The sequence below is a fragment of the Patagioenas fasciata genome, chromosome 3, assembly GCF_037038585.1.
Source record: "Patagioenas fasciata isolate bPatFas1 chromosome 3, bPatFas1.hap1, whole genome shotgun sequence".
NCBI classification, from domain to species: Eukaryota; Metazoa; Chordata; class Aves; order Columbiformes; family Columbidae; genus Patagioenas; species Patagioenas fasciata.
Genome location: NC_092522.1, coordinates 22,954,287 through 22,979,833, shown reverse-complemented (window position 1 = coordinate 22,979,833; position 25,547 = coordinate 22,954,287). Strand labels below are relative to the sequence as shown.

The 25,547-nt window shown below is 41.5% G+C and overlaps 1 protein-coding gene across 1 annotated transcript in view; it reads left to right on the top strand.

The window, feature by feature from the left end:
- XDH (xanthine dehydrogenase) overlaps positions 1-25,547 on the top strand; it is a 51,161-nt gene that overhangs the window by 12,967 nt on the left and 12,647 nt on the right. Inside the window, exons 7-28 of the mRNA XM_065833753.2 lie at positions 1,611-1,679; positions 2,498-2,566; positions 2,932-3,018; positions 4,340-4,481; positions 5,245-5,337; positions 6,084-6,235; positions 7,189-7,282; positions 8,119-8,228; positions 12,054-12,238; positions 12,840-13,014; positions 13,468-13,557; positions 14,181-14,350; positions 15,881-16,004; positions 16,392-16,511; positions 18,037-18,133; positions 20,090-20,214; positions 20,936-21,069; positions 21,751-21,838; positions 22,466-22,552; positions 23,982-24,173; positions 24,684-24,829; positions 25,373-25,454. Of these exons, the coding sequence (XP_065689825.1) occupies positions 1,611-1,679; positions 2,498-2,566; positions 2,932-3,018; positions 4,340-4,481; positions 5,245-5,337; positions 6,084-6,235; positions 7,189-7,282; positions 8,119-8,228; positions 12,054-12,238; positions 12,840-13,014; positions 13,468-13,557; positions 14,181-14,350; positions 15,881-16,004; positions 16,392-16,511; positions 18,037-18,133; positions 20,090-20,214; positions 20,936-21,069; positions 21,751-21,838; positions 22,466-22,552; positions 23,982-24,173; positions 24,684-24,829; positions 25,373-25,454 (2,631 nt within the window). The remainder of the gene's footprint in view (positions 1-1,610; positions 1,680-2,497; positions 2,567-2,931; positions 3,019-4,339; positions 4,482-5,244; positions 5,338-6,083; positions 6,236-7,188; positions 7,283-8,118; positions 8,229-12,053; positions 12,239-12,839; positions 13,015-13,467; positions 13,558-14,180; positions 14,351-15,880; positions 16,005-16,391; positions 16,512-18,036; positions 18,134-20,089; positions 20,215-20,935; positions 21,070-21,750; positions 21,839-22,465; positions 22,553-23,981; positions 24,174-24,683; positions 24,830-25,372; positions 25,455-25,547) is intronic.

Below are 25,547 nucleotides of genomic sequence, written 5' to 3'. Positions count from 1 at the left end.
AAAAAGTGTAAAGGTATGGTGCACAAGTAAGGGCATACTGCGGGTAAATCTCATGAGCAAGTTGCTTTGTTGAAAGATCAGCTGCAGAGCTGAAATAACTCTGGAAAGTAGTTGAAGTCCTTGCTTTTATAGCTGTTGCCCAGAACTCATCTGCTGGTTTGGGTGAAGTATGAAGCTCTACCATAAGTTTTCTCTAGTCCTTTTTTTTTTTCTGAGAGACTGCTGGAGGCTGCAAAGTAAAGTACATCATTAAGTCCTCCAGTGATTACTAGCCACTTATGGGGCTACCCTGGTATTAAATATCAAAAGTAAAGAATTTGGAATGTTGTCCATTAATTTTATTATCCAGGATTACAGTCAACAAAAGAGAATACAAGTGGGAGTAAGATCCATTACAAATGGTTGATAAACTCAGTTCATGTAGTCTACTTGGATTTCCAACAGGCTTTCAACAGTGTCTCACCAAAGGCTTTTAAAGACAATAAGAAGCCATGGGGTAAGAATAAAGATCTCTGTATGGATGAAAGATTGGTGAAAAGGCAGGTTGGAGAAGATGGTGTATTTTTGCAATGGAGGGAGGTCACTGATGGAGTTCTGCTGGGACCTGTGGTGGGAACAAGGCTGTTCAAATATCCATAAATTAGGTGGAAAAGAGAGCGAACAGTGATGTGAGAAATAAGTTAACTGATATCAAGTTAGTCTGGGCAGCGAAGACAGGAATAGACTTTGAGGAATTTCAGAAGGACTTTATGAACCTAAGACACTGGAGAATACAATGGGATACAACATGCAAAGAAAACAAATGCAAAGCAATTTACAGAGTGAAATGCAGTCCTCATTTCACATGTAAAATGATAGGCTGTGAGCAGACACAAGATCATCTTTCTCTTGCCATGCAGGAAGATGATGCTTCATCCTGGAAAAAAGATTTCAGGGAGGGGAAGGGGGTCTACACGGTGTTGATCTCTGATAGAGATCTACAAAATCGTGACTGGCAGGTGGGATGTGGGCAGCCATCTGCTGTTTACTGCCTCTTCCAATACAAGACCAACATGTCAAGAAATGAAACTAGTAGCGGCCAGGTTGAAAACAAAAGCAGATGGTCTGTCATGTACTGGGTAGCTGACCTGCAGAACTCACCAAAGGGTGTTGAGGGCACCAAAAACTTACACAGGCTCCAGGGAAGACAGAGCAGGTACTTGGACAGGGAGCTACTAAGAGCTATGAGAGAGAAACCACACTTGACTAAGGTAGTCCCTGAGCTGAATGCGGCTGGATGTTGGGAGAGTACTAGGTGCTGTATTGCATGTGCTCGTCCCTTTTACTCTTGTCTGGGTATCTCCTCACAACTCCACCTGGACCAGGGGTACTGGCTGAATGGTCAGAATAGTTTTAGACCAGCACAAGAGGTCTGTCAGTAGACTGGACACGACCCAGACATCACACTGCAGGACGCTGCCTTCCATTGGCAAGGGAAACACCTACTTGCTTGGCATCTTCCATCTCATGTTTCTGCTTTGGATATAATAAATGCAGGATGAAGGGGATCAAGTCTAATTAATTTCTTTGGAATCTGCACATTTTTCTCAAAACAGTTTTTGTCCCCACAGGACCTGAATTGCTGTGGCAGAGTAGCCAATGGCACTGGATGCTGTCGTAGCGAGAGGGAAAACAGCATGGTAAGCTGCATTTTAAAAGCCATAACCTCAATTTGAAATATAGTATTAGAGTTTCAAAGCATTGGTCACCTCTCTGGCTCTTCTGTGGTGCAGATATTCAGAGCTCTCATGGCTGGTTTGAGTGTCTGTCTCTTGGAAAACACTGTGACCGCACGTGTCCTGGTGAGCATGACCAGCCATCATGACACAGGTTTTGCAATAGTGAGCTAGATGTGTTCCTTCTGAATCTATGAAGTGCAACACTTCTGTGAAATAGCATGGTGACAATTGTAAGTGATGTATTACCAGTTTCTGGTACACTGAAAGGATCCATCTCTCTGTGAAAACAGATCTAAAAACCAGTTCATTACCCAGTGTGATCTTTCCCAAACTTTTCAGTCCAATGATAAATAAACTAATTTAATTGACTTTCCAATAAACTGTACCATCGAGACCTTTTGGAATATCTAGAGGAAAAAAGTTAATCACATTTTATGTACCAGTTGAGGTACAAAAAATACGGGGACGAAAACAGGAATTAGGGCATAAGGTAGTGTGAGTATAAAATGAATTTAAGAAAGAGACAACATAATGAAATTCTTTACTAGGAAATTTCAGTGAATTCCTGTGGATTCTTTGTTAGGAATTGTCCAGTGTTGCATGGAATACTCCAGCAGTTAAGACTGTATGGATTTTTGTCAAAGTAGTTTATTAATGAAAAATGTTACTGCAAATTTCTGCGATCCAGGCATTGCTAAAAGAGGAGGAGTATATCCTGTAAAAGTTGGAATGTTCTAACTTGGTGTAGACTAGCTGAAGTGTGCTTGTTTCTTCTTCAGAATGGGGGTTGCTGTAGAGGAAAAGCCAATGGTCCAGGCTGCTACATGAATGGAAAAGAAGACAATGTGGTAAAATTATTCTCAACTATTAGATATGTTGTCTATTTCTGATGTTTTGAAGTCTTAGCTCTGGCTTGTTATGCAAAGCAGTTAAGACTCATTTATATTTAATGCTGATCTTACCTCAGAAAAGGTACCTTTGATGTAATTTGACATGTCAATGTGAAAGTGGCATCACTTTTGATTGGCAAAAGCCTGCTAGTGTGCTCAGAGTTCAGGTTTCTGACCAGACATGCATTGCGATCAGAAAAATATAACTGAAGAACCTGAAACACTGGATGGTAGGAATTTGACTGGAAAGAGGAATGAATTAGGATTGTATGTGGATAGCTTTTTCCTCTGCTGCCCAGCCATTTGCATTTTCTTTGTCATAGACAATGATGTCCTCCAGCCTGTTCAATTCTTCGGAGTTCCAGCCATTGGACCCTACACAGGAGCCAATCTTCCCACCAGAGTTAATGGTAAATTCATTCAGAAACAAATAGTATGTGGTTCATTGATTTTGTTGTTCTGCACAGAGTCTGAGCACCTGCAGTGTCTCTGCCGTGAGGAAATGGCAGTGCATAGGTTGGCTGCTGAGAAAAGAAGATGTATGGGCATGAATGCTTCCCTTTTTTTATAAAAAGGAAGGCTTTTAAGCCAGAGTGGCTTTAAGAGTTATGCCGGCCAAGTGCCTGCCCCAGCTGGCTGGCTTTCCTCTCTGTTTCTCACCATACATGCCTGCTCTTGTGTTCCCTTCCTTTCCGGTCACTGCCTGTCCAGGGGTGGAACAGTTGCTGACACCTAAATTTCAGTTTACTAGGTCAGATGTGAACTTCTACATTACATACAGCCCTATCTGACCTAATTGCCCTGTGCTCCCTCTATAGTGGAGGAAGAGAAGCAGGAGCTGTGGGATGTAGCTGGATAAATATTTCAACTGGGTGACCTTCCCGAAAGCACCAACTTCTCTCCATTTAGTGTAGCAGGAGTGGTAGAAGTCGGGTGGCTCACACTGACATCAAGAGTTAGATGAGATTAGTTTCTCTCCGTGTTTCATTCCTGCCTTTTTTGGGGTAGTTTTCCCCTGAGCAAATGTGTCCCAGCCAGGAATCTAGTCCAGCATGTGGCATGTTTACAGCTTCCTTCACACTTAACAAACAACCAAAATTCACTTGTTAGTTCTGCTGCTGCACCCAGCCTAAATGCATCATGAGCTACAGCATCAACAGGTTCTCATAGACTATAACTTAATGTATATTTAGCTTGAGAGAGCTTCCCTCTGTTTCTTCTCCAAGATGTTCTCCTGCCTGAGGGTTGATCTGATGTTGCTGGGAGGCAGCCGTGGTTGTCTGTTTTCTTCAGTCACTGGATGAAGGAATTTAAAAGGGAACCAGAATCTGGCTTTACAGCTGGTAACTCACAATCAGCAGTGCTAAAGACTGACATTTTTGCAGTGAGATGAGAATGGAAAACCCATCCCTTCTAAGATGGTTAAAGCCACGGGCGTCTGCCAGAAGTTTGGTCAAATGGAGCTTTCTGGCAGAGGTCTTGCAAGGGAGATGTGGCAGCAGGATGCACCTGAAAATATCAGGAAGGGAAAACATTTGTCAGCATGAAAAAGACTGTCACTTCTAGTGGGAGGATGTGGAATGGCTAACTGCCAACAAGTGTGGACATCACAGCCACCTGTTGGTAACTTGACTGAGATGGAGCCTGGCCTGGCCTGGGCATGGGCAGCATCTGAGCAGGGATTCTTGGCTTGATGTAGGGTCTGAACTCTATCTGGCTTCACTTTTGCAGACTCAGGGTAACAAACAGCAGAAGCAGCTGTGTTTCAAAGGCGAGCGTGTGATGTGGATCCAGCCTACAACTCTCAAGGAATTGGTGGCTCTCAAATCCCAGTACCCCAATGCCAAGCTTGTTGTGGGAAACACAGAAGTGGGTAAGAGGAAGAGCTAATACTCATTTCCATGGACCATTTTGTGAGAACAATGCAAGTGTAAACCTCCTTCATGCTATTGCTGTTAAATAGCTAATTAATCTTCAGGTTGTATATAGGTACAGGTTTCCTTCTCAGAGATTAATCTCACAGTGAATGTTTTTCCCTGTTTTTTGTTGTGTCATGCAAAAAAACCAAAAAAAGCTTATCTAGACCTCTGAACTTTTGTGCTAGCATTGTGGAATTTTGAGAAGGGAGTGGCACAGTGTAAAATGCCCTTGTGATCAGATGAATTTAGTTGTGAAACTTGTGTTTTGAAAGATTTTTCAGTGAGTAAACTCTCAAGACTTGAAATTGGGATTTTTTTCCCCCAAAAAATGTATGTTTCTGCAAACATAAGTGCTGAGGAGGAGAGTTCAGACATATTTAGTAATTCTGTTGTACTGTGCAATTGGTTCAGGAGAGAATCACCAAACTTTGTATTAATTGCATTCGTTGTTCTTTCTTGAAGGATTACATACAATAGCCAGGTTACACAAGCACTGAACAGTGTACTTAAGGTTATTGTAAGCCTAGAAAAAAAGTCTCTAAAACTTCCTTTTGAGAATTTGGCATGAGTGGAAAGCAACTTTTCATTTGGTATCTCTGTGACCTTGAATAATCTGCATAACAGAAGGTCAATGAACCACCTCTTTAATAGGCCCGCTGCTGTTCCATTGGGATCTCTCACCTGTGTGTAACTGAAGGACTCTTACTTTTCCTTAAGGTATTGAGATGAGGTTAAAGAACATGTTGTATCCAGTCATAATAGCACCAGCATGGATCTCTGAAATGAACACTGTTCAGCACACTGAAACGGGTGAGCAAAAAGAGAGGCAGAATGCCTGTGAAGTGAGGGGGTACTCCATGGAATAATAAAGAGGATCTGAAGGAAAATCCCTAGATTAAAACCTGCTTTATATATGGATTAGCGCCTCTCCCATGCAGGGAATCGAGTGAGTGATATGTAAAAATAATTTGAGCATCAGAGGGCTTTCACTAGAAGGTATATTAGATATTTTATCTGTTTGAATATCATTTCACATATATTAACTGGGTTAATAATGGGTTTCAATGGGCAATCTTATTATTTAGAAATATTTTAAAATAAGTAACTGGGGGACAGATGCTGAATTTGACAGTCAAAGTTACTGAGCAAAGTACTGCATCTATCTTCATGGTGGGAACAGGTCAGACTTACAAATAGTTAGAAGTAGTTAGGACAGCATAGTGTGTGTGGCTTAATGTAGTCCTTGTTCTGCACCTCACATACAGTGTGGCAGAATGTTTAAGCTGTGGAAATTGGAGAGGAGTTCTCAAAGGACAAACTAATACCTATAGGAGGGCAATATTGTTCATACTACGCTGAATTTTGTTCTGGGGATGTGATATTTACAAGCAGTGCATACAAAATAGTCTGGTGTGATTGAACATCTTCTCTAAACCCTGCAGTCCAAATAAACTCATCTAGCTTTCGTAGGCACAGTTATAACTGTTCTACTGTACCTTGACTTTTGGCAGAAGAACAATTCATTTTTCAAAACATTTGAATTTGTTTGTTTGCAGGGGTCACCTTTGGCGCTGCCTGTACCCTGAGCTTGGTAGAGGAGGTGCTGAGAAAAACCGTGGCAGAGCTTCCTCCTTACAAAACAGAGATCTTCCAGGCCGTCCTCGAACAGCTGCGGTGGTTTGCAGGGCCACAGATCAGGAATGTTGCTGTAAGTGACTTGGGAACATCAGGGAATGGAGCTGAAAGCTCAGTCTGAGGAGCTTGCCTGTATCATCCAATGTTGTGCCTTGTGCTTCTCACACAGGAGCATCTGCAAACCTAGGCAAAGAAAATAGTACACATAAGCCAGTCCCAGGAACTGACAACAGTATGGGTCTCAGCTGGTGTCTGTGCTACACTGATATCAAAGATTCAGCAAGCCAGGGAAACATAACAGCTGTCCAGATCTTCTAGTACTGTTATCAGGATAAGTGGGGGAAACCGTAGTGAGATTTGACTTATTTAGCAAAAATATATTTAGAGTGCTGGAAAAACTTCAAAGTAGTGGGTGTGTATATATTTGCCAGCACAACCATGGTAGTCATAGCATTAATGCATCAGATCTGGCAAACTTTCCTCTAGTTTTAAATGGAAAGAGAAGGTGCGTTTGGTGTGTTCAAAGTCTATTTGCTAAAGGAGAAAAAAAAATAAAGCAAGCTGATAAGTCAACCTACCAAACACAATTTTGTTCCACAAGGTACTGTGCCATAAATCTGTGTTGCAACAAAAAAACCCCTGAGTTCCTGAATGTTACTGAAAAGATGCTCTATACTTCTATGGTTCTTCGCTTAATTGTAGCTACAGTGATTGAATTTTGGCATTATTTGGTATAGTGGTTTGAGCATAAGGTAACTTTGACACATTACTCAAAGACTTTTCATAAAAGTGTTTCAGGCAAATGTTAGTATTGACTGGGACAGCAACTGATTTCATGGATTTTAGGTTTTCCCACTTCATTAAAGGCCTAAAATTGCTCAGTAAGCAAAAATAATTTATCAGAGCAACCTCAAGCAGAGCTAACCTCAAGTGTGCTGTGTATGGAGTAATGCAGGATTACAAGATGCTACGGCTGTATCTTGAGATTTTTTTGTATTTACCTAACACATGTTATTATCACTTCAGGCTCTTGGTGGGAACATAATGACAGCAAGCCCAATTTCTGACTTAAATCCTGTGTTAATGGCAAGTGGAAGCAAACTGACTCTGGTATCAAACGGTAAGTTACATCTCCTTGTGGCACTGAGGGGAGTGGAAGAGTCAATAGTCCTTTGCCATGGGTCAGTGACCAATAGGTCAGGTCAAAACTTGGAAGTGGAAGTTAACATTATGTAAAATAGGTTTAGTCTGAGTCTTCAGTGGTTTTGCCCTTTTTGAGGCTGAAGACCTAAGGCCAGGCCTATGGTTGGCTTCCTAAAGAATTCTGAACTTCTGTGTCAGAATGAATCTCACTGTGTATGTACTTACAGACAGGTCCTTGTGAAGAGCTGGTTGAAGATGCCTAATCATTAAAATTAATAGGCATGAAATTGTTTCTGTCACTATCATACTTTGATCCTTGTGGATTTTTCAGATAAAGAGTGAAACTTGTTTTGTTTTTTGTGTGTGTGTGGTTTTTCTTTTTAATAAAAGCCAAATGTCTCAGTTTGTATTTGCTCTTAGGAAGGGTTTTTTTGAAATAGAATCCTTGAAGTAACTGGACTGTCTGATCAGTGACTTTGTGCAGGCTAAGGAAAGGAGAAAGAAGGAATTACGTTGGGATGCTGGAAACCGGTTCATCTTGAGGCACAGCTTTTATTAGATAAAAAAGGAGGGCAGGTCTCTTTGATCAGTTCCTGTGCAAATAAAACTTCATAGGTAGACAGAGGCTGTCGTGAATTCCATAAGGATCAAAGTAAATCTGAGAAAATAATTCTTGATTTGGTAAAAGAGAGTGGAAAAATGAAAACTGATATATTAAGAGTGATTTCTGTAGGTTGAAGGCTATTTCACACATGCTATTCCCATTCTTTATCCGAGTCATTAATCTGACATTGATCTCTCCTTGCTCTATAGAAGGCAAAAGGACGATCACAATGGATGAGAAGTTTTTCACTGGTTACAGGAAGACAATAGTTAAGCCTGAAGAAATACTTCTCTCTGTGGAAATACCCTACAGCAAGAAGGTAAGCTTGTAGGAAAAGACTTCAATGTTTGTGGAGCTAAAATGCTGTTGTTTGAATGTTATTTTCAATGTTAGGCACTTTTTTCCTTGGAAACTGACCTCCAAATGATTATGCAGTCCCAAGTGGACCAGGAAACAAGTAAATTATTTTGTGAAAATCTAGCAACATACTCTTCTTGACAAGCCATGGGAGCTGGGCTTTGTGATAAATAGCATAAGCCCAAGAAGTTTTCTAGTGTAAGAAACATAAATTTCACTTTATTTCCTGGCGCTTTTTGAGTGCATTCGGTAATGATGAAAGCTGAAAAAGTGGTGTTCCTGGAGGTCTAAGGCTCTGTTTGCAAAGGAGTGCAGCAAAGATGCCAGCAGTTCCTGAAGTTAAGGTTCCCAAGGTTCCTTCTTCAGTTCTGTGAACTGAAATGGGAAATGAGGGAAAGTGTGTACGAATAAGAGGGAAGTTCAGTTTCTGCATCCCTGCCTTGCAAGATTGAAACCACAACGACTGATTATCAGGGAATTTTGGCAATGTGGACTTGCAACTTCAAATGAGCCTTCAAAGAGAGCAATGAACACTTCCGTGTGGCAGCATGAACCATAACTGAATCAGAGTGCCTAAGAGGTAAACTCTTTTTTCCTCTTAGGGCTGAGAACACCAGACTGAAATTTAATGGCTGTGAAGGCATTTACCTTTTTAGGGCTTGAGGCTACAAGTTAAAAGATGCAAGGATTCACAATGTAGTGACACATTTTCTTTATAAATGCAAAATACTGATTTACTTGAAATGCCATCATACTATGGGATAGAATCAATAAACCCTTTGTCTGTCTTCTCTAATTTTTGTATCTAACTATTAAGGGAACATGACTATTTTATTTATGGTGGTTTTCCACCTATTTCTGCATGATTCCTCATTGATCTTGTGATAATTACAAGAAGCATTGGTTTTTGCCAAAATGAGAAACACTGGAGGTAGTCAATGGAAAATACCATATTCTTCCATCCAAATGACAGTCATATGGCAGTTTCACAAGACAAACAAATGCTTGCCAGCAGGTCAGTGGCTTCATCACTGGGTTGTATGCAGCTCATTGATCTGAAAAACTAAAGCAACTTTCACATTCTCTACTTCATGGTTTCTTGGTTGATCTTTGCTCACAAACATGAAGTCAGGGAGACCAAAGTTCTTCAGAGGATGTCTGAAGTTGCTGACATGTGGCAGGTGAAGTCTTCTGGAACTGTGGTTCCTCACAACTGGAAACAGGGCTGTGTCAGCACATGGCTAGATGAAATTTTTTGTAAAACTGATGTTACTTCTTGGCATTGATAGGACTTGTCACATCAAGGGTAAGACGAGCCAAACAACAGAAAGCATTAGACTAAAGAAGTTTAGCAGTTTATCCAATTCAGTGTTACTGTAGGGAAACTGAGTTCAGGGTAGGCTTTATTACAGACAGGCTGTTGCGGGAGAGAAGGTAACACCTTTTTCTCCTGCTATTTTGTGTCAGATATTGGAGATATTCAGGAAATAAATTTTTGAGTCTGTACTTGTAAAGGGAATGTAGCTGACCAAAGACAATATTTAGGAAGGGAAACAGCTCACTGGATTAAAGATAAAATATAAACATTTCAGAGAAGAAAACTGCTCAGCCTTTTGTATATAACAAGGTATTCCTAGAATAGGACATAACCTTTATTTAACAGTCCTCTTTGTCTTCTGGGCTATAAAAACATTCCTTGTGCTTCAGTTAATGCTCATAAATGTTTTGCACCACTTGTGTTATTACTTACTTGGTGACTGTCAATTTTTCATCTCCTTTCCCTGGCATACATCTTTATCACATTTGTCACTGTCATTTCATTTTTATGGTAATGGTACTCTGGATCACATAGACATTCACCGGTTTTCAAATAGAAAAAGCCTGACATCACAGTGCCTATGTTTTTCTGTTTAGGAAAACAATCTTAATGTACTGTTTGCCATCATAGGTTCATACTGTCATAATTTTTGTCCTGCTGAAGAGACAAAGCAGTTATGAAGTGTTCAAGGCCAGGTTGGATGGGACTTTGAGCAGCTTGATCTAGTGGAAGGTGTCCCTGCCCATGGTAGGGGAGTTGGAACTGAATGATCTTTAAGGTCCCTTCCAACCCAAACCATTCTATGACTCTATGAAGTCTTACTTCATCCTTTAAATTACCGTCCTCCAACCTTCATCCATTATTGATGTCTCTATTCCATGGTGGTGGACTGAGAAAAATGACACGGAAACAATGTTTTTGCAATTGTGAATATTACCTATGAATCCGCTGGAGCCTGTGGATTTCTTAATGAGCTCTTACCTGGTGTTGTGTCTTCTCCAGAAGGGAAGAGGGGAGACTAATCTAGGTCCCTAACATGCAGTCCTTGAGAGTAAGGGTTGCTTGGTTTCCTGTGAGAATAACTAACACCTAGAAACTTTCACTGTGGTGGTTTAGAGGGGACATGCTATGTTTTACCAAGAGGGAGGGCAGGCGCAGGCAGCTAATGTGATGGTTACCTTACCTGCACATCTAGTGAGGCAATAGTGAGTGTCTTTTCTCCCACAGGACTCCGTACCAAGAAAATTAAGGCAACTTGTGAGGAGTGAAGGCAAACATTGCCCTCTTGTTGCAAGCATGTTATTAGAAATCTTCTCTGAAGTGTGCAATAAGAGGCTGCTTTTTCTCCTTTTTAAAGCAATTAGCTTTCAACAAGCAGAGTGGCAGAATGCCCTGATTGGGAGGATGCTATTTATGCTCCTCTGCTATTATCTGCGGGCTGCCCACTAATTACTTGAATTCAGGAAATGAAACACACCCTTCAGTTACATCTCCAGTAACAAGTTGTCAGTGCACAAAAGGGGCCTCTTGTGAAACTGTTCTTGCAAACAATAGAGGAATTATTCTTTACAATAATGAAAGAATTGCTGTCCCCTTCTGATCAGAAATAATTAATGGAACACACTGCTGTGCTCCTCAGAGTCACTTGGCTAAGCTATTAGAGAAGAAACTTGGCAGAAAACTCTGCAGAAGGGCCGTGCCAAGACATTGGATCTGATTCCTCTCTTAGTCTGCAGGATGCCTGAACAGCAATTTGTCATAATGTCCACGACAGATAAGGGGAAAAACTGAACGTACTGTGACTCCAGGGTGGTACCATCACTCCTTGTACACTGATACAGTGCTAATCTCATTCGCTGCCACACTTCATAGGAGAGCTGCTGAGTTTTGTGGGTTCTAGTTGTGGTGCTTTTAAAAGAATTTTCTCACTCTGTGGATACCAGCAGAGGATTCAGGATAGTTACTGAGAATTATATCTGCATTAACAGATTGAAATAGTCTTTTATTAATTAATCTGGTCTGTTCTAGAACTGTGAGACATTTGTAATTATTGATTTCAGTTCTTGCAGAGTTCAAAGACTTCTGAAGGGAATGGGTTTAGGATATGAGTTTTACTAATTAGGCTTCCAACTTAGCAGCCTGGGAGAAAGAGTAAGTTGTGAGGAACTGCAAGCTTGTTTATGTACGAAAAAATCTGTCCTGCTTTTTCTTTTCAAGATATGGAAAAAATGTGGCAGGCTGGCTAATAACCACTGATCTAATAAATTAGAATTAACTGTTGAATCTTGTGAAAGTATACAGCGCTGTGTGAACAAATGTGTCCTGCTTGGCCCTGCAAGCTGAATCAACCAGATACAGTTTCCTGGAATAGCTCTGTCATGTAGAGAAAGGTTAATCGCTTGTCCATATTTATACTCCGACACATGCCAAGGTAAAGAGGGAGTAAAGAAATACTTTCGTGTCTTCTAGGGTGAATACTTCTCAGCTTTCAAGCAGGCTTCCCGTCGGGAGGATGACATTGCTATTGTGACCTGTGGGATGAGAGTCCTGTTCCAAGATGGCACCAGCCGAGTGGAGGAGATAAAACTAAGCTATGGAGGGATGGCGCCTACAACTGTCCTGGCTCTAAAAACTTGCCAGGAGCTCACTGGCAGGTAGGAATTTTTCTGTGATAGAAAGGCTGCCTAATGGAATGGGGGATTGGACTAGATGATCGTTCGAGGTCCCTTCCAATCTCTAACATTCTGTGATTCTGTGTGATTCTGTGAATGGTGCTGATTTTTAAAGAAGCAGTTCAAATACCCTAAATCCTCTCTGATATAGTACACAGAAGGAGAAAGTGGAAGAACTGTAGCTGCACTTCTCCAGCAGTCTGCTTTTTGTGTGCTTTTTTTGTCTTGCTTCCTCTAGTACTCCTTACCCTCACAGATCCATGTCAGTCTCAGAGAGCCATTTCCTTGCTAAATTCATTAATCCACTGAAGTGGGCAGAAGCTAGCTGGGGGCATGACGTATGAAACTGTTTTTTTTTTTTTCAAACTGGACTGAGAAATCTGCGCTCTTATAAATTAATAGCTTTGACACACCTTCAGAAAAGATGACAAGAGCCCAAGATGACAGCAAAGCTGACACATACATTGTAAACAGAGATAGAACAGGTGATATGACAGCTTGTGGGGCTGCCATGTCAGAAGAGTCTGCTCTGGTGATATTTGGGGCTGAGCAAGGTCTCTGTGTCACCTTTGTTCCTTTGCAGAGACTGGAATGAGAAGCTGCTGCAGGATGCCTGTCACTTGCTGGCTGGTGAAATGGATCTGTCTGCTTCTGCGCCTGGGGGGATGGTGGATTTCCGACGCACACTTACACTCAGCTTCTTCTTCAAGTTCTACCTGACAGTCCTTCAGAAACTGAGCAAGACCCACAATGGCAATGTGAGTGCTCCTAGAGAAGGCAGATTTGGGGAAAGAGATCCTGTATGTGCTTTCTTGGTGGGGAAGGCATGGGGGGGATTCAGATTCAAGCAGAGTCATACCTGATAACAAACTCCACGTTGCAACAGCTTCCAGAGCTACTCTACTCCCTACCTGCATGACAGTGATTAGTGTACCTTCCCACTGGCTTCCTCGTGGCATCCCCACCTCTCTGTTGAAGGATGCTGAACTGTGGGTTCACAGGAGGATTCCCGGACTTGTCCTGTTTGTTGCATTACAACTGCTCTCATGGGTCTGTGGCTATTCTTTGCACAGAGCCTAAGCCCTGTTTGCCTTTCACCCCGTAAAAGATGAATTATCTTCACTGGAGGATGGAGAATATCCTGGCTTACTGGGGAATGTGAGAAAGGGACTGGCAGAGGAGATGATTTTTCTTTAATATGTCTCTGGCAGAACAATCTGTGTGAACCTGTTCCCTCGAACTACATCAGTGCTACAGAGCTGTTTCACAAAGATCCCATTGCAAATGCTCAGCTCTTCCAAGTAAGTAGCAGTACCTGCATGACATAGACCTGGGCTTTTCTCAAACTCTGTGCTTCTTATCTTCTTTTCTCCATGAACTTATATAATGTCATTCCTGAGGCTTGTATTTGAATCTCAGTCCCTTCCTCGCTTTAGGGTACAATGTCCTTTGCTGTCATTGCCCAAGACACTTCCTGACAAGTACAGCTTCATAAAAATTGCCGTGGGTAGCACTTTCCTCCTGCAGCCAGCTCTGTATCCAAATTGAAATTGCCCTTCTGCTTTCCCGTGTTACAGCTGGTCCTTCTTTGAGTCTCTCAGGATATATCTTCCTTATTTCTCCATTAATGACCTGTTCTCTTGACCTTTGAGAGTAGAAGCTAGTTTCAGAACTTGAAACTTTTATACAAACTGTCACATCAAACCCTTCTCTTCCACAGCAGTTTCAAAAACAGAATCCCTTTCACGTCATTGTCCCCCTCTGTGGAGCCACTCCATCTTGTTGCCCCTCCTTTCCCACAGGACTGAGAACCCACCTCATTCCCCATCTCGCTTGAATGTCTTACTGTGCCTTTTGCTCTCCCATGAATGTTTCTGTCCCCTGCGATACGAGCAGCAGTAGTCAGTTGTGTGTTTTACTCCAGGAAGTGCCCAGGGGCCAGGCAGTTGAAGATATGGTGGGCCGGCCTTTGATGCACGTTTCAGCAGCCAAACAAGCATGTGGAGAAGCTGTTTACTGTGATGACATCCCTCACTATGAGAAAGAGCTGTATCTAACGCTGGTGACCAGCACCAAAGCCCACGCTAAGATCCTGTAAGTGTTGCTTCTGAGTTTCAGATATGGGAAGCATCCAGTGCCTGGTGGCTTAGAAAACATTGTCCTGTCAAGTTGTGGGTGAGGGAGAGGTTTCTGCATTAGTGGGAGCTCCAGCAGTTCACTGCACATTGTTACATGGAGGGGAGCTCTATGTGTTAGCCGCCTTGCAAGTCAGTGTCAGTGGGAATACGAGGGAATTAACACAAAATTCAGAGTTTTGCTGCAGCACCAAGACCTCAGCCCTAGGCAAACTTCTTGCCTGTCACATCTGTTATGCTTAAGCATGCAGCATTGAAAAGGAGCAGGGTAGGACAGCACCACAATGTCTGAGGAGATGTCATTTTAATCGCTAACTGGAGCACGCAACTTCTGCCTAAAAATTTAAGTTGTAACATGCAGTTCCACCACAGCACTCCTGCGGATGAGTCAGCTGTATGTGTACTGTCTTCTGGTTTTTGCCTTGCACAGTGCTTGCGTGCACTGGCTATGGTCAAGCCTTCTGCATAACAGTCCTATGTGAGTTAGCTTCAGCTGCTAGACGTAGAGCTGCTTGTGCTTGGCTGTAGCAAGGTGGATAGGTCAGTATATAGGAAGTGAAGCTGTCTTTGTAAACGTCTTGTCCACACAGGGCATGACTGGTGCAGAACTTATAACAATAGTGACTATCCACCTCTAGAATGCCTATCCTGGCAGGTAATGCCATCTGAATTCTCATATGAGTTTTAATGCTGTTATATTGGGGGACTGACAGACTTCCCCAGTCCCTAATTGTGTTTATGCTGTGATGGCTCTGTGGGCTCTCTTCTGCCCTTGGCTGCTCTGATCTCGGACACTGTGTTACGTCACCTCATGTCATCCTCAATAGCCTTGTCATGTGCTGTTCATTCCTTAGGCAACACTTCCCGCCTTTAGGCTTCCTGCCAGGAGGTTCCCCACAGTGGTTTAACATGGGATGGGCAGCATGGTGGTTATGGATGCACAGATGTAGTAGTTGACTCACAGGTTATGAAAGAAATGGTTCTGTCATTGTAGTTAAATCCTAGGTGTTGCAATGTGGTCATTGATGAGTGCTGCAAACGCATAAGCGTTGTTACTAGTACCAGTGCAGATGGGACAATAGAGAAAGCATCTATGCCTGTGCCTGTATCTATGCCTGTGACAGTGGCGGCATGCCATCGTTAACACTAATCTGTCTTTGGTAGGGTGCGTTGAGGGATCTTAAGTACATGTGGTATTTGTATCAAGTTCAGATATGTCTTAGGAAAAAAATGTGTGATACAGTATAGTCCAAGGAAGTAGACCGGTGATCAGACTCATAGTCAGGATTCAGTTTATCATTAAGATCTCAAATTATTTTAGTTTAATATGTTGCCTTTCTGTCTTGGTCTTGCATTATATTAATGTGACAAACTCCTCTTTTGCATATCCAGATTTCAGGGAATTAGGCCTGAAAATGTATTGGTATCTCATAAGCAAAAAAAGATGAATGAAAAATAATAATGCTGCCTCTCCTTCTCCTTTCTTTAGTTCTGTAGATGCATCTGAAGCCCAGAGTGTTCCTGGGTTTGTGTGTTTTGTGTCCGCCAAGGATGTTCCTGGCAGTAACATCACTGGCATCGCTAATGATGAGACCGTCTTTGCTGAGGATGTGGTATGTGGTTAAAAATAGCCTTTTTCAATCACGCTGCCTAGGAGATAAGATTTGTCATATTGTCTGGTGAAGTCCTCTGCCTTATACAGAGATAAATCCTGACTGCACTGGAGTCAGTTGAAATTTTGGTGCCAAATTCAGTTGGGCCTGAGTCCCCTTGCACTGTGCCCCTCTCCTCTGTTCCCTGCACTGTTCTCCTCTAAGCTGCAGGTCCCTGGGACAAGCTCACTCACTTGCTTACTGTCCAAAGTTGTTTGTGATTGTTTTCCCTTGACTGGTTTTAAATAGACCAGTCAGAACAAACAGATGAAAGGAATTGTCATAAGCCTTTCAGTTACTGCATATATACACACACCAAATGATGGTGGGTCCTAATCTCGCCCATAGGTCACTTGTGTTGGTCATATCATTGGCGCAGTTGTTGCAGATACACAAGAACATTCCAGAAGAGCAGCTAAAGCCGTAAAGATTAAGTATGAAGAGCTCAAACCTATCGTCACAATTCAGGTAAGATGGCTCAGATCTGCTTCTGCAGTTAGCTTGGAACACTTCTGTTCTCACGTATATGGTTATTTAGCCACATGTTTTTTTAGTCTTTGTGGGGGCAGCAGGATATGGATAGAAGGGAAAAATTGTATATTCAAATATAAAGAGCACACACCTTTGTGGTACTGATTTGGAGTACTTTAACTTGCTCTGTGTTATTTAAAGCTGAAACAAATAAACCAAACTTTGGTAGATATTTGTGCTCAGCACAAATTTGTTTAAATGAACAAGATTACTGTCAGTTACATTCTTACCTGCAGGTGCTTACTTTCAATATTCTCTGGTGTGATCCTGATAGCTTCATCGTTATTCATTCAATCTTCATTCTCTGATTTATAACACTCAATAATAACAAGGTGAAAACATCTAGCTCTGTAACTTCACTGCTTCTCTGGGATCTCTATGGACCACTTGTCTAGTTTCTAAAGCTGATTGAATTAATTTCAAGGAGTTCACTCTCCATTGCGAACATTTCCACTGACTGTATGGACACAGCCCTTAAGTGACTTTCTTTTTGAAGCTGAAGAAATGAATGTTAATGATTTATGATCATTTTATGTCTTTTTATTTAAAAGAAAAAAACAAAACCAAAAAAACCAAAAAACTAGGAGCCTTGTTAAATAGATTTGCTTATGTGACAGTGAACACAAATGGTGATACAGTTTTCACATTGAGAAATGAGAAAAAAAATGTGAAGCCACTTTTATTGAGGAGGTATTAGAACCATGGGATTCTAATTAATTTTTTTTTAAATGGTCGGTATTTCATACCATGTGTTTTGTAATGTGAATTGTATTCATGCAAATACAAAGTGTCTGTGCATTGCCTAGTCCAGACGTTGGTACTGGCATCTGTGGACAGAGGTTTTAGTTTATTTGTATGATCTGTGGATTCACAAACAAGATTTTTTTTTTTTCTTTATTTTTCCATTATGGAAAGCTTCAGCTCTGGCAAAAGCAAAATGCATTTCTAAAACTTCCCAAAGAAGGATTATTGTATATTAACTCAGAAGTGAATTATTTCTGCAGAAGTTCTTATGCTGTCTGAGAGATTTTTTTCTCCTTATGTCTATTTTCTTTTTATCTTCCTTTTTTTGTTTTTGTTTTTTTTTTTTGTTTGTTTGTTTGTTTGTGTTTGTGTTTGTTTTTGTTTGTTTGTTTCCTTTCCTTTTCCCCCTTTTCTGGGCCACAGCCTATAGTTTAACAAAAGTTTTAAGTCACAGCTCTGGTGGCTACAGACCTTGAGATTCTGGGTCCATAATGTGATATGAGTCACAAGGAACAATAGAAGATTGTCCAGTTACAGTCTTTATTGTGAAATTGCTGTGTTGCAAAAAAATATTTTGTGCTGCTTTAAGCCAAGTCACTTGGCTGTTACTATAGTTAGAGTCTGATAAGTTCTTGTGCTTTTTGTCTTGGATATTTCTCCTTCAGTCAGAGGAAGCTTTGCTTTCACTAAAGTTTCATTGTGTCATTGTGTTTCCTAGGAAGCTATTGAGAAGCAATCCTTTCTGAAATCTATAAAGAGGATTAATAAAGGAGATGTGAAAAAAGGATTTGAAGAATCTGATCACATTTTGGAAGGTGAGAATAGGCATTAATACTTCTTTTAAAATGGGATAGCTTGTGGCAAAAGGAGTCAAGCTATCAGCCTCCATTTTATGCATATGACACTGAACTCATGAAAGCAAGGCTTGTGGGGCCATGTTTATTTAATATTAAGTTTAAACTAACTGTTCGTACACAAATAGCTTGAGAAAGATTTAATTTCAGTTTCAAACAGACTTGGATGCTCCCAACTGTGCCCGTGTAAACACACTCTTCCAATGTAAGGACACATTTTTCTTAAGTAAATATTCTACAGAGTGATTTTTTTTTCTCTCCTTCTTCCCCAAAATGTATCCATTTGAGCTTTTTCCTGTCCAAACGTAGTCTGATCTAACTCTTATGGTCAGTCAGTTTTCTTTAACCCGCTGTATGGCTGCATCTTGTGCAAATGGGGCACACACGCATCTGAAAACCTGATCCACCAACATTGGTGCCTGTAGGTATCATGAAGAACACGGCACTGCCCTGTAACACTTTCTCAGCCTTGATTATTGGTCTGTCTTTGAGGATGGATTTTTTTTTGCTGTGAAGTTGGAGTCTCCTAAGCAGGTTGTAGAGACATAGGTAAACATAGCAATTATAATATCAACAACTGCTTAAAACCTCCGTGAGTTAGGAGGGGAGAGTGCCAGAGCTGTGAATTCTCTGTGTCTTTGCTTGGTGTATGTATCATCAATCAATAGCTCCTGAGAGGAAGAGTCTCCAACATCAGACCTTTGGAGAACTATGTATTTATAAATAAGAGGGTGTTGTGTCCCTCTTAAAGATCTGAGAGGGAAATGAAATCAGTTACAGACATAAATGCTGGTGTGAAGGGATTCTCCTGGAAGATCAGAGAAGCCTGCCCCCTTTACCTCCCATGAGGGAAAGGCAGAGTTATTTAACCAAAACACCCATTTCCAGGTCTGTAATTTGTTGTATTAATATTTTGATATGCATTGCCAAGACTTTCCTCTGCAGTGAGAAACCAGTGCTGGTGCTTCAACAGTGTCATCAACTGTTGTTAACTGTTCCTTACAGTGTACTATGCTACCCAAAATGAAAATACTGTGCCCGTCAAGGCAGAAATTGTTCTGAGATAGAAGAGTTGATTATTTAAAAGGTTGCAATACTATGTGAATGCCAGGCCAATCCCCTCGAGGTGACTAGCAGAGTAGATTACAGAGTAGGTGTTGTCTCATGCAAATGTGCATTTCTCACTGATGTACCTAGTGAAAGCAGCTGTTTTGTTGTTGCTGGACTTAACAAAAGGAAGAGAGGAACAGGAGTTAGAGAACTGCTCAGAATATTAATTTTCATGGTAGCTGAATAGACCAGGGCCATGACTGAGAAAGGAGGTTGATTCTGACATTTAGTAGCATGTACCATGAGTGGAAATTGTACCCTCAGCACTGCCAGGTAAGATGTCTTGGGAAAGCCACACATAGTGACAGAGTTGATTCCCAGTTAGATCTTAAGGCATTTTGGGTTTCTATTTTTGTTCCCCTGTTTCAAAGTCTGTAACCTTGTATTCGGTATTTGGTTTGCTCAGCTAGATTATGCTTGTTTTATTTTTATCCTTTGCCTCAGTGGTGTTATCAGGGCAGTCTGGAAGGCACCAAACACTTCATCTTAAATGGTGCTGGGTCAATGGCATGGTGTGTAGGCTTATTTTTTAAATGTCAGACACTTGAGTTTTATACTGAAGATTTCTAGAAAGTGTGTGTGTGGGGTATGTCTGGTGTGTTTGTTTGTGGTGGGTTTTGTTTGTTTGTTTTTAAGCTGAACCAGAAGTGTCAATTTTAGAGCTAGGGATATCCAGTGCTGGACATTGCAGAGGGTTGTCATCTAACACATGTCAAAAGAGCAGTAGCTTGTGGGCAGCACATGATGTGAGACACCTTGTAACACCAGGGACACCTTATCTTTGGGACATTTCTTTCCATTTTCTAGGAGAGATGTACCTTGCTGGGCAGGAGCATTTTTATCTGGAAACTCACTGTACGCTGGCTGTGCCAAAGGGGGAAGATGGTGAGATGGAACTCTTTGTGTCAACCCAAAACCTGATGAAGACACAGGTACTGTCTTGCTACCTAAAAGGCATTAGTTTCTCAGTTTCAGACTAGATAAACAGTTGTTTTACAATTGATCTGATCTTGTAATGAGTTAAAAAAAACACATAGTCTTAGAGTCGGATATGGGATCAAAAGTCCATATCCATTGTACTGGTGTCCTGAATCTGCTTCCAAGTGACAAAGATGTTTCTGTTGGCAGCAGATCTTTGTCACCAAGGATTATGTGCTTAACCCTTTCTGGAGAGGGTGCTGGCTGGTCAGTAGGGTATTGAATGACATGTCAGAAAGAGAGGTGGTGCAAACACAGGCTATGTATACACCAACTGTGTCATCTTGTGAGATAGGTTGCTGGCACTAAGGGATGTCTTTGACCACTTTATTGACTCACCAAAACTGTCCAAAGGTCTCATAATTGAGTGAGAAGAACGGATAGATTGGTATGTACATGAAACCCTGTGCTAAATTAGATCTATGTTTTGGTAACCTCATCTCATGTTCATCTCGTCCAGAATCTGGTGCTGTCTTCTGTGTTCCTTCCCACCTCAGAGATTAAATACTGAGTTTACTGGTTCCAGGTGCAACAAATTTAATTGCAAGACCAACAGGACCTGCAAAATAACAGAGTATTTGTACTGTTGCAATGGTTGCAGAAATGCAGTCTGTTGGTGTCTAGTTCTTAACACCAGCTCAGCTCTGTGCATGCTGCTGTTCTCTTTTTCTTCAGGAGTTTGCTGCTAATGCATTAGGAGTCCCTTCAAATCGAGTTGTGGTTCGAGTGAAAAGAATGGGAGGAGGATTTGGAGGAAAAGAGACTAGGAGTACTATTTTGACAACTGCAGTGGCTGTAGCAGCCTTCAAGTAAGTTTGGGTGTGAGGAGCAAGGCTTTTTCCTTTCAGACTAATTTCTCTAATTATGTGCATTTGTCTAATACATGTGCATTGTTTTCTTTCTTTTATCTTTGCCAGCCAAACCACTGTTTTTATATCCCAGAGGTTATGAAATAACATCTATGGAATTCCCTAGATATTTTTACAACCTGAAGAGAGGGACTGTGAAGGTAGAATTGTTAGAAAATGAAGAACTCTTTTCCTCCTTGTTTTCACCCTTAGATAATAAATAAGCAAATAAACAAGGTCAAATTGAAGGCTAGTCAGCATTTACTTAGCATTATTACATAATTCATATGACATTCTCTCTTCAAAAACCAAAAGAGGTCCTTGAGAAATAGTCTAGAAAACACTGATTGCTTGGTTTCTAGAACCTGTTTTTCTGAGAAACTATCCTTCTTTCTGATATGAGTCTCCACAAGAGTTTTCCTTAAGACGTCCCAGCCTCTAAGGTATTAATTTGTTTTGTTTTGTTTTGTTTTAATTCAATCTTGCCATTTTCTTAAGGGGAAATTAGATAAACCAAGCAGTTTACCCCAAACTCCCCATTGCCACTCTGGAAAGACTGTGCTCACCAGAAAGAGGAGTCTCTCCCTGTAGGAAATGTATTGTGTGTTTCAGGCTTTGCCTGATCAATGTGTCCTTTGACAGAACTGGCCGCCCAGTGAGGTGCATGCTGGATCGAGATGAGGACATGTTGATAAGTGGTGGGAGACATCCCTTCCTGGGCAGGTACAAGGTATGCACACGCATAAAATGAATGCATGTTGTCTCAGCGTTGTCACCTAAAACAGCAGAGTAGTAAGAGACTGCGAAAAAATGGCTGCTCTGGTTGTTTTACTGCTGATCTTCCCTCTGCAAATGGATCTGGTCCAGCTGGGTTATAGCATTTTTCCTGTTAAACTCCTGCAGAAGTTTTTTTGACTCAGATAGTTCCCTTCTTGTGACCTCAGCATAAATACTTCCGTCTTCCTTGCAACCAAGACTTTGCCCTTGTTGACAATCACATCAGTCTTATATGCCTCCGTATTTGTTTACAGTTTCATACTATTTGTTTTGTGAACTTCCTTTCCTCTTCGATCCCCTGGATGAGGATGCTTCTCCTTTTCAAAGCCAAAACCCATTAAGGGAGGTGTGGCTGTGACAAGTGGCCAGCATTTATTTTAGAAAAGTTCTCTGGAGCCAGATAAAGGTGCATAGATGGACCCATGACTGAGAAGCTTCCTCAGTTGCTACCTGTGCTGGTCCTGTGCTGCAGCAGAGGATGATCAGCCCTTTCGCCTGTATGAGGTCTATTCAGCTTTTGGAGGGAACCACAAAACAACATTTTGTAGAAAACTGATTACTGAGGAGACTTTCTTGACAGGTCGGTTTCATGAAGAACGGGAGAGTCAAGAGTCTGCAGGTGTCATACTACAGCAATGGGGGCAACTCTGTAGACCTCTCTTATGGTGTAAGTAAAATTTTCTGACGGCTAACTAGGTGGAAGATGTTTCTGTGTGCAACCTTTTGCTCTGACTTGGGAGAGTTGTCGTCTACAGCATTGCTTGCACGTCCTGCACTCTGACATGACTAAAACCAGACCTTGATGGGTTTTTGGAGCTGCTCTCTGAGCCAACTCACCTGCCTTGGCATGTGCTACATAATTCTTATGCTGTAATATCTTGCAAAAGTTATTACACGCATGAGAATCAAGAAAGCTTGCTTTACATTACGGAGGGCTGTGATGGAAAATTTGTTGCACAATGCATGATGACTGATAGTTCCCCAGCCTTAGGGAAAGCTGGTTCCTTGGAAAAAGAAACATCCAAGTCAATGGGCTGATGGGGCAGAGTGCCTAAATTAACATGCTTGTTAAGGACTGGCTAAAGCTAACACTGGCTTCACAAGCACTAAGTACAAGAATGTGCCTGAGTTCTGAGTTTTCTCGAATATTTTTTATGCTGATGAGTGAAAAACGTGTCCTTTTCGGTCGTGTGGGTGACAAACCCAATAGCCTACTGTCAGTCATGTTTATTCTAGCTCCCTTTCTCTAGTCCGCTCAGCCTTTAATAATTTTCTACAAAAATTAATCCAATATCTGTAGGGGAGAGCTGCAAGAGCTCTGTACCAGAGCCATATTCAATGCTAGCAATGTGGTTGGTGCTGTGCAGAGCAGAATGGCAGGCAAGTGTCTTTGCATAAACTAAGGGCCTGGTTGAGAGTGCATCAATGTGAATTGTCTCTCTGTATCTGAATCAGGGGATTGGAAAGCGCTCCATGTTGAAGTAAGTTTGGATGTACATCATCTCTCTGTGCTGCTGCTGGGAGGGAAATCTGGGAACACAAACCAGAAAGAAGCACTGGCTCTTTCCCAGTTTGGACAATAAGTGGACAAAGATCTCAAATCTTGCAGTTTAGATGTAGCTATTGGAAATATTTATTTCGTATAGTTGCCCGTACTGCCATAGCCCAGCTGCTGAGTCACTTGACATCAGGAAGACTATCCAGTAACAGATTATTCAGTATAATTAAGAGAAGATTCTGGTTCTTCCAGGTGGGTAAAGACGTTTAGTAGCAGTTGGGCTCAGTGTGAGCCCAGGGTCAACAAAGGACTTTGAAGCTCCATTTGTCTCAAGGTCATAAGTGTCAGCAGAGAAGTGTGCTTATTGTCCTGTCCTTCAGGAGGTTACCACTTGATGCTCCATTGCAGATGGGAGGGAGTACTGGCTGCACCTCAGTGGTGATCCAGCTGTGTTCACTGAGAACTACAGGGTGCAAGAGAAAGTGCTGGTTGTTGTAAATTACGTTCAGAGCTTTCAAACCTCACTTTGGCAGCTGGTGAGAAATCTGACATGCGATGCACACAAAATGTGTTCACTCCCATTCATTCTCTTCACCAGGTTATGGACAGAGCTCTGTTACATTTGGATAACTCCTACAACATCCCCAATGTCAGCGCCGTGGGCACTGTTTGCAAGACCAACTTGGCTTCCAACACAGCCTTCCGTGGCTTTGGAGGGCCCCAAGGAATGATGATTGCTGAGTGCTGGATGAGCGATCTTGCTCGGAAGTGTGGCCTGCCACCTGAGGAGGTACAGATCCACTGACACGTTTCAGGGTGGTGCTGCTTTTGAACAAGCTCTGAGAACTGGAAACAACCACAGAAATTTTGAAATATAAGAACTTCCGCTTGATTTTTGCTAAGCCCTTAGCAGGATCTCAAGATTCCTGTAAGATAGCTACATTATAGCATGGATTATTTTCCGATTCATTAGGTTCCCTCAGTAGCCTTAACTGTGTAACATCTGATTTAAGGATAGATATTCAGGTTTAAGGATAGATATTAAAAAAAAGTCCAAAGTCACTAGGTACCCTAATCTTAATAATAATGTGCTTAAGACCTAGTCTGTCTTAAAAATTCCCAGCCTTAAGGTTTTAGTCCCCGTTTTTCCATAAGTAGATATGTATCTGTTAATTCTGTTGTTCTGTAGGTTGAGCACAGGAATAAAACCAGGAACCAACATGCTTTTGATGTCATCCATTAAAAAGACGTAGTCTGAAGCATTAAACTTGGCATGTCCTTTGTATGTCTCTTTGGGAAGGTACGAAAGCTCAATCTTTATAATGAAGGAGACCTGACTCATTTTAACCAAAAGCTGGAGGGATTTACTCTACGAAGATGCTGGGATGAATGTTTGTCAAGCTGTAGCTATCACACCAGGAAGAAACTAATTGAAGAATTCAACAAGTAGGTGTTCTGGAGCTTTTTACTGGGTATACATGTTGCTTACAAGCTTCTGAAGTTCCCTTAGCAACTTGAGTGATGCAAAGTCAGACCATATATTTATAGGGTGACTTCTAAAAATTTCTCTTTTTGAGATTCCTTCAGGCTCACTGTGGAAAGAAACCTCTGTCAGTGACCTGGTAGTTTATATAAGGCAGGAATCTTACCTGGCACAACAAGATCTTGTTGGGGAGGTGGGTCTCTTGAGTCTAGCTAGACTTTTCAGATGTCTATCAAGACAATTTGGTTGGCTTGTATATCCAACTGAATAGTTATTAGTCCAGACAATTGCTTCTATAATGCCTGGGGGAGCATGTTCTGTTTGGCTTTCTTCTTGTTGAGAGCCAGAAACAAAGCTAATCTTTCATAGAAGTTACCAATCAACTCACTCTATATTGCATTCAGGTATTTATTTTCTGCTTTGATACCCAAGCTGTTGGAGGGAAGCACGGCACTGTGTTACAATGAAATCCTCATGAGTATATGAATAACGTTCTCTCCTTGCAGGCAGAATCGCTGGAAGAAGAGAGGGATGTGCATTATTCCTACCAAATTTGGCATCAGTTTCACTGTTCCATTTCTGAACCAGGTCTGTAAGTGTCATTCTTTTCTACAGTAGAGAAGGTAGATATATGTTGCCTTCACCAGTCCCCCCCTCCCTTTGTACCAAACAAGAGCTTTT